Here is an 8759-nt window from a genome sequence, read left to right on the forward strand (position 1 = left end):
CTACAGTGGGGGATTTATGCCTAAGGGGTAAATCGTGGTCACTTTTTTTCTTAGAAAAATGTGTCATTTTATTAATTTCACTTTATCTAAAAATGGCAGAAAATAGTAAAAATTACTAGTTAGGAGACATATTTCAGCCCTATAAAATCTGTAAAATCCAGGAGCTTCCGGGGACGAAGCCCCCTGCGCCCTCACCAGGGTTTCGCCTGGACACACCGGGACCTCAAGGCGCCCGACTCCCTTTCTTAATCTCATACCCCCCCCTAAACTGCAATTCCTGGATCCGCCCCTGTCTAATTATATAGTTGCTCTATCTAAAAGAGTTATTGGGTCCTAACCTAAAAGTTATGTGTTTTTAAATCTATTATTTCGTTTAAACAAATTTTGAAATTTGCTATAACAACTTCAGGAAATTTGTTATCACGAATTTAAAAGTTTGAAATAACAATTAAATTGAATGTGTAACTACATTTCAAATTCAAAAATATTTTGATAGCTTGAAGCCTTCTGATTAGTTGTGAATGTTTCCGTACGTGATTATTAGGTCTTGAAGATGATCCGCAGCAATTCCTTGTAGTGATGGGTACGCATGCATACACTAGGATTTTACAACTTAGGTCTGAAGGGACTAAGTATTCAGTCATTCTAGTACATGAGAGAAAGAAAGAAAGAAAGAGAGAGAGAGCGAGAGAGAGATCGAGATCGAGATCTGCTGACTGATCATGCCCTACAAATTTCATTCAAGCTGGCCTTCGGCAAGTTGAGCTATGTACAAGGATTTTTTTTTGGTTGTAAAGTTCTAGAGAAAGTGATGGGGTGGTGATCTATATATATCCTCTCATAGAATTTCCATTCATATGCCTAGATAGTATGTTCAAAGTGACCTTCTTCGAGAATTTTTTAAAAAAGACCATAGAATATTAAAAAAATACAAAAAAAAATACATGGAATACACACACGTATATTTATCTTTTATTTATTTTTCTTGAGAAAGTCTAGTTTAAATTCGCGGTTCAACGGCACAATATTATTTCAAATAATTTACTCTCGATGGTTCCGGACGAAGAAAATATTTTCGTTTAGGCTTATCGGCATAAAAAAGTCAGACAGAGGTTTTATTATCCGAAACCAGTTGTTATATTATCACTCAACCTTTACGAATTTCCCTTTAGGCAAGTCACGTGACACTGAAAAGGCGGGTAACCACGCTTTTGGAAGCCATTGTTACTGTCCACCGAGGAAAGCCGGTTCTGCAAGACCCATAGAAGAAAAAGTGAAATGGCGACTTTGACACCAACGAAATCGAGAAGATCGACACGGTCCGAGGAGGAAACACCCTCGACTAGTGGGTATACATCCCCAGGGCGGCGCTCTAGAGCGGCATCCCCCGCCCGCATCACCAGACAGGAGGAGAAAACCCAGTTACAGAATCTAAATGATCGGCTGGCAGCATACATCGATAGGATCCGTAATTTAGAAACAGAAAACAGTCGACTACTGGTACAGGTCAGATCTACAGAGGAAACGGTGTCTCGCGAGGTGTCTAGTGTCAAGTCTATGTATGAAAATGAGTTGGAGGATGCTCGCCGTGTCTTGGACGATACAGCCAAAGAAAAGGCTCGATTGCAAATTGAGAACGGAAAGTACAAAGCAGACGCCGATGAGTGGAAGGGAAAGTAAGTAGATTTAACATGCTAAACGTTTGTTGTGCAATCTAATATCTGTGTATTTGAAAGGATCCGTTCCACTCGTCTGCGTTTATAGGGCATTTAAATCTCGGATGAGTCATCCCTTGGCCAAACCCAAGCACATGTTTACCACGCTAACTAAGCGGCTAAGTGTAATAAGCTTCTTAGTGAAGTGTTACTTCGCACAATCAGCAATATTAAGTGCATGCTTCATTCGGAAAAAACGAAACATAATGCCAGATGTATATATATATATATATATAGTTGGCATTTTATTTTTATTAAATATTTACTCAACATTTCATATTTATTAAAAGATTTTGATGACTGACAATCTGATACAGACTTGTTTTATGTATCAGTGTAATTCTAACACAGCTACTATTGAATATCAACATAAGAAAGTGTGAGAAACTTGTGTTTCATCTCATGCTGTTTACTTCTAGATTCAATAAGAGAGACCGAGAGGCTAGAGATGCTGAAAACAATGCCCAGAAACTACAGAAAGAGAACAATGACCTGCAGGCCAGAACCAGCGATGCAGAGGCAGCCAGGAAGGCGCTGGATACAGAAGTCAATGTATGAACATGAAGATGTTTTTTTTTAAAGCCTACTATAGTCTTTTGTGACAATTATGTAGAAGTGCTTTAATGCCCCTTAACAATTTTCACTACAATAATTTATAACGACAAAAAATTCTGTTAGCCAGGGTTGTTGGGCTTTGTTGTTTATTGAAGACTGCTGCTGTAAAATTAATTTGTTCATGGGGTGCAAAATTTCATGATCTGAGAAAAATGAGATGTTCGTTGAGACTTGATTTAAAGGGACTAGTTCACGATATTTGATTTTTTTTTTTTTCATTTTTGAAGTTAAACATTAAAAATATAACTGATTTAATGTTGACGGCCAAAATTTTGACCTTCTGAACGCAAGAATAAAAGTATGTTAGCCTTAATCTGTGTTATGTAAACAAAGACTTGTACAAACAAATTGGTGAAATGTTAATTTTGTAATATAAAGCATCTTATATTTTGCATACTCACAAATTTTAACTTTTAGATGATACATTTTGCCCAAAGAATGCTTGAAATGTGAAAGATATAATAAACTTAGATCGATATCCATTTCTTTTGAAAATTTTGTAAACTATAACATACCGCAATCGTTGTTTACAAAACAAATGATAAACTCTCTAAAATGACCTTCAGTGATAATGTAAAACCTTAATATTTATGTGAAATCTTTTAAACACATTAGACAATAGATTTTGATCATTAAAAGTGAACAACAAAATTTTGGGGGAAATTGTGAATCAGTCCCTTTAAGGGTTCAAGAGTTGTTAATTTTTCTTGTTGGCTGCAAAGCTTAGTAATACTTCATGGATTATTTTGTTGCCTGTTAGTCTGTCACACTTTAGGACTCTGTACACCCAATAACTGATATTTAGCATGTGGATTCCTTGTACAGTATGAGGGTTGTTTACTGGATACTATGATTAATGATGCTATTTTTGGTTCCTTGCAATACTTATGGTCTTGTGTGTGGAGGATTTAAATCATGAAATACATATGAAACAACATTAGCCTCCATAGAAATTACTGTATTTACTGTATTTTGAAGGTATGCACTATACCCACAGGAATGGTTTACACAGAACTTAATCATGTTAATTTACCATTGCTTTTTCTAGATAAGAGACTAGATAACTTTGAAGGTTGACTTTAATGTTTTCTGGTAAAGTTTAAGATGTACAGCTTCATGGCGTATTTGACTGGGGGGAAAAAAGGGAAACTGAAAAACTCTACATTAGAGCTTTCAATGGGCATAATATCAATTTAGTTTTCACTTCAGTTCTCATGAGTATGGTAAATAGGGATGTTATGAAGAATTTGAATGTGGGACTATTTAAAAGCTTTTTAAATTGTAGACAAATTACATATTGTATTTCAGAAATTAAAGGGAGAGATTGCCAATCTTGAGAGGCAGCTTACACATGCCAAGAAGCAGCTTGAGGATGAGACACTTCTACGAGTGGACCTACAAAACAGGCTTCAGAGCACTAAAGAAGACCTGCAGTTCAAAACTCAGATGTTTGAACAGGTAGGCAGCTACATGTGGTATTGAGGAGGTTGGTGAAATGCGCTTCATCTAGTTATATGAATGTTCGGAGTACAACGATGTGCTTGCCTCGTGATTCGATACCTATCATGATAGAGACCTGGTTACAACTGCATGTTATTCTTTTAAAAGATCAAAACATCAATATGATCTACTGTTTTCTTGTTTTGCACGGAATCCAAAATGCTCCCATACTGGAGATTTATGGGTTGCATGGTGAGAAAAATTCAGCGGCACTTGTCAGCAACCACATTTCCCATTAACGGAAAGCATTTTTACAACATAATTTTAAAGCCAAATCGGACGGTTCAAATTAATCCGAAACGAGAATACTGAACCGCAGTATGGTGTTAAGTATCGGGAATTGAACCGTAGCATATCACTGTGATATAATTGTTAAGGTCAGATAAATATGCAACTCATCAGGGAATTTCTTCAAACCACTAATGCTATTGGATAAGCCATATCATTATTTTTTATTTGTTACCAACCATAATGTTTGTCAAAGTTACACAAAGACACAATTTGGTGTTGGAAAATGTTTTGTTTAATTGTGCTTTACTTTTTCAATAACAGAAAAAAATATAAGGTATATATATAAACTTTTGTTATTGAAGTTTATTCAGAGGCTCTGAATTATATTGTCTTCCCATTAAAATTGATTTCTGTATCATTAAAACCAATATCTTTATTTTGATAATTAAAAATATTTAAATTTATCCACTATGTTTGAAGTTGCATACAAAACAGCCATAATAGAACAAAATAAAATTTTCTGATTTATAGCCAATATTTTAAAAATTCTCAAATTAGCCAAATTCCCAACTCTTTAGGGCCCCAGTTCCCAAGTGTTGATAAACCCTGAAAAAATTTAATAATTTTGAAAACCTAGGGATATACTGCACAACCTTAAGCTCATCAATTGATAGCAGGTTTAAACTAGTAATTCTTGACAAAACTGGTTTATAGTCTTCTAGTGAACAAACCTGCAAATACTAAGTGTGGTAATTTAACTTCATAAAATGTTCACCGACCACAATGTTTTTGTTTGTTTTATGTAATGTATACATTTAAATAATGCATGGTCAACACTTTGAAATCTATTCTTGTTCAGGAAGTATTCAGAATTAAGAAATTGAGATGCATGAGAGGGTACAGTATATAGTGACAGGAAATTGACGGTGATTGTACATGTATATGGCAGAGCTCTATTATTATAGGAACCTGTGGTGATCAATTGCATGTGTATATGTGATGAAATATATTTTGTTTCTTACAGCAACTGAATGAAAGAGCAGTGAAAACAACAACAGAATATGATGATGTTGATTCTGCTATTAGAGATGAGTATGAGGGTAAGATGCTGGAAGCTCTACAGGAAATGAGAGACAAGCATGATCATCAGCTCAGGGAAGTTAGAGAGGAAGTGGAAATTATTTACGGAAGACAGGTATGCTGAATTCGTGTTTACCATATGTACTGGTGCAAAAGGTTTTCTAATTTCTACTGGGGTTTTCCAACTATTTTCACACTGGGTCAAGGGTCCATAGAATTGAGAAAATTGACATGTAAAATGTTCAAATCAGTCCGCGAAATTAGCGGTAGTCCGAATGCCTGCGGCTAGTGATTTTCCTGTCGGACTTGTAAAATCCGCTTGGCAACAAGTCGGACTGACTTGTAAAGAAAAATTACCCGTCGGAGTTCTAATTTCACAATCGGAAGTAAATAAATATTACACGCATGCTCAAGTCATAGAATTAGAATAACTCGCCCCAAACAAAGTCATTCGTCCCATTAATTACGCACCTTCACTCGGTCTGTTCGGATTTGTCTTGAAAATCATTCAGATTTCGCGTGCGTATAATTTATTTTCATTATCAACTACTTTCTTCGGGCAAGTGAAATTGAGTTCGGGCATGTAGATTTCCTGAAAATGGTTGCCCGAATGGCTTGTGGTTTGCAAATCTTAATATCATTGACTGCAAATTGGGAAAATTTTGAAACATTTGAATCAAAATTAATACTTAGTGTTAAATAATCAATACAAGTCAAGAAAAATTGCTTTGATGCATTCTAATGTTCACTCAACAAAACATGGTATATTATTTCTTCATATATAAGCAAAATCATGTCAAAGATTTCATACCTCAAAAAAAAAACAAAACAATAACTCTTGTAGTTGAATTCATTACATTAAAATTCTACACATATTGAACATAGTTACCATTTTATAAGATTATTTGTATTAGCTAATTGGCCGGGTTGCACAAAGTGCAAATCCGGTCTATAGTATGGTGAAGTGCGGGCGGTTGGGGAAATTTTGTGAAATCAACTCCTCCTACAGTTTTTTATGTACAACCTTGAAACTTTGCAGAAAGTAAGTATATATATAGAAGTTATGCACTAGGTTTTTTGAAGTCTGACCTTTGTCGAATATGGGCGCTACAGCAAAAAGTTGTTACTAAAAATAGAGTTCAACTTGAAAAAGGTATAAGTGAGATTATCTTTTGTGGTTAAATTTAGTTGCACTACCTCTGAGGAAAAATTCAATTATATATGAATGTCAAATTTTCTGGGCATGAGTTGTAAATTTGCAATATAAATAGAGAAATTCTGTTTCTTTATCATATAATCATATACAATTCAAGCACCTGAAGTTATTGTTCATTTTAGTTATTATTACTTAATATTACATATATCAGTAGTGCTCCAAGTTGCGAGTAAAACGGTCGCATTTGCGACCAGAAAATCAATTTTGCGACTAGAGATTATAATTAAGTCGCATTTTCGCGAGTGAAGAAAATTTGGGCAACCAGTAAAATTTTAGAATCGGGATCGGAAGTCTGAATAAATATTTTTAGTCTCAGTCAAAACAATCAAGATGGCGGGAAAACGAGGTTTAGAGCACTTTGGATTTATCAATAGTAAAAAACAGAAACCTCAGCCTTGTACATGTAACAAAGAAATTCAAGAATCACACGGGGAAAGTTCTGCATCAAAAGATGGCGTAGCAATGTCTAAAGAGAAATGCAAAAGTAAAGGAAGAACCCCAGTCCTGAAATGGCGGAGGAAATTTTCGTGATGGCAAAATGTTTTGCAGAATTTGTGAGGCCAATAAGTCAGCAACGTCCATTGTCCTATTTCGCCACGACCGAGTGTACATCTTTCAAACGTTGAAATGTGACTATTCATGGTAACAGTAAGAGACATGTCGTTGTCTGAGACTGCATTATTAGCAGTTAAGTTGAGCGGGGCAACTGTTCCTGTTAATTTTCAAAGACAATCAAACTCGGGATGTAGTGTTCTTATTGATGCTGGTACTAATTGTTCAGCAAAAGATCCAACAAAACTAGGAGCTCTTATTCGCATAACATGATAAGCAGTGAAGGCCCACTTATTGATAACTTTTAAGCAAATCCTTGTGTAGAACGCTGGGTTTCTTCTCCAGAAGCGTACTGTAAAATATACAGGATGGCCCAATGCAATACAACTTTTGCCAGAGTAAATACTTGACTTGTTAGCATCCAGCATGTTTCAGAGTACATTTCTATTCAGTTTCAAAATATAAACAAACAAAATGTATACATGGTGTTGATTTTTTACTTGCAAGATATTCATATTTTTAAAAAAAACCTTGTAAGTCTTATATTTACAAAAGCTTTTACTATGGCGAGTAGAAATTTTGAACATGGCGACTAGAAATTTGAAAATGGCGACCAGAAATATTTTTAGGTTGCCATTTTGCGACCTGATAGCAGATGCGACTTGGAGCACTGTATCATGGTTTTTTTAATTAATCAATAAAAGCCCTGTGGCAATATGTGATGTTTTTTTTAATATATATATATCGGCATTTTTACAAGACAAAAATCCGTACCTGTATCCGGAAACAATCGTGTCCGCTCACGTTACCGATACGGAACTAACATTTTTTCCACTCGTCAAAACTCGTTTTGATAATTTACTTTACAATTCTGCCTCCTTCAACACTAAGGCCATAACAAATCATAACAGTCCTCCAGATAACTACCACCAAATAAATCCCTACCCAAATTATTTACTCTAAATATTGCAACCCGGCCAATTGAGTCTTTGACCCATTTTTTAGCTCACCTGAGCTAAAAGCTCAAGTGAGCTTTTCTGATCACCCGTATTCCGGCGTCCGTCCGTCCGTCCGTAAACTTTTCACATTTTCAACTTCTTCTCAACAACCACTGGGCCAATTTAAACCAAAGTTGGCACAAAACATCCTTAGGTAAAGGGAATTCTAAATTGTTAAAATAAAGGGCCAGGCCACCTTCCAAGGGGAGATAATCAAGAAAAGGTAAAAATAGGGTAGGGTCATTAAAAAATCTTCTCAAAAGAACCACTGGGCCAGAAAAGCTGAGATTTATATGAAAGCTTCCTTATATAATGCAGATTCTAAATTGTTAAAATCATGGCCCCCGGGGGTCGGATGGGGCCACAATAGGGGACCAAAGTTTTACATACAAATATATAGGAAAAATCTTTAAAAATCTTCTTCTCAAGAACCACTGAGCCAGAAAAGCTGAGATTTATATGAAAGCTTCCTTATATAATGCAGATTCTAAATTGTTAAAATCATGGCCCCCGGGGGTCGGATGGGGCCACAATAGGGGACCAAAGTTTTACATACAAATATATAGGAAAAATCTTTAAAAATCTTCTTCTCAAGAACCACTGAGCCAGAAAAGCTGAGATTTATATGAAAGCTTCCTTATATAATGCAGATTCTAAATTGTTAAAATCATGGCCCCCGGGGGTCGGATGGGGTCACAATAGGGGGTCAAAGTTTTACATACAAATATATAGGGAAAATCTTTAAAAATCTTCTTCTCAAGAACCACTGAGCCAGAAAAGCTGAGGTTTATATGAAAGCTTCCTGATATAGTGCAGATTCAGGTTTGTTAAAATCATGCCTCCCTGGGGTTG

The 8759-nt window shown here is 35.6% G+C and overlaps 1 protein-coding gene across 1 annotated transcript in view; it reads left to right on the plus strand.

Moving 5' to 3' along the window:
• The first annotated feature begins 1098 nt into the window (after window positions 1-1098).
• The window catches only part of LOC125650830 (lamin-B1-like), a 20346-nt gene continuing 12685 nt past the window's right edge, over window positions 1099-8759 (plus strand). Inside the window, exons 1-4 of the mRNA XM_048879370.2 lie at window positions 1099-1676; window positions 2135-2267; window positions 3639-3788; window positions 5086-5256. Of these exons, the coding sequence (XP_048735327.1) occupies window positions 1279-1676; window positions 2135-2267; window positions 3639-3788; window positions 5086-5256 (852 nt within the window). The 5' untranslated portion in view covers window positions 1099-1278. The remainder of the gene's footprint in view (window positions 1677-2134; window positions 2268-3638; window positions 3789-5085; window positions 5257-8759) is intronic.

This window comes from Ostrea edulis, chromosome 5 (genome assembly GCF_947568905.1).
Source record: "Ostrea edulis chromosome 5, xbOstEdul1.1, whole genome shotgun sequence".
Classification (NCBI taxonomy): domain Eukaryota; kingdom Metazoa; phylum Mollusca; class Bivalvia; order Ostreida; family Ostreidae; genus Ostrea; species Ostrea edulis.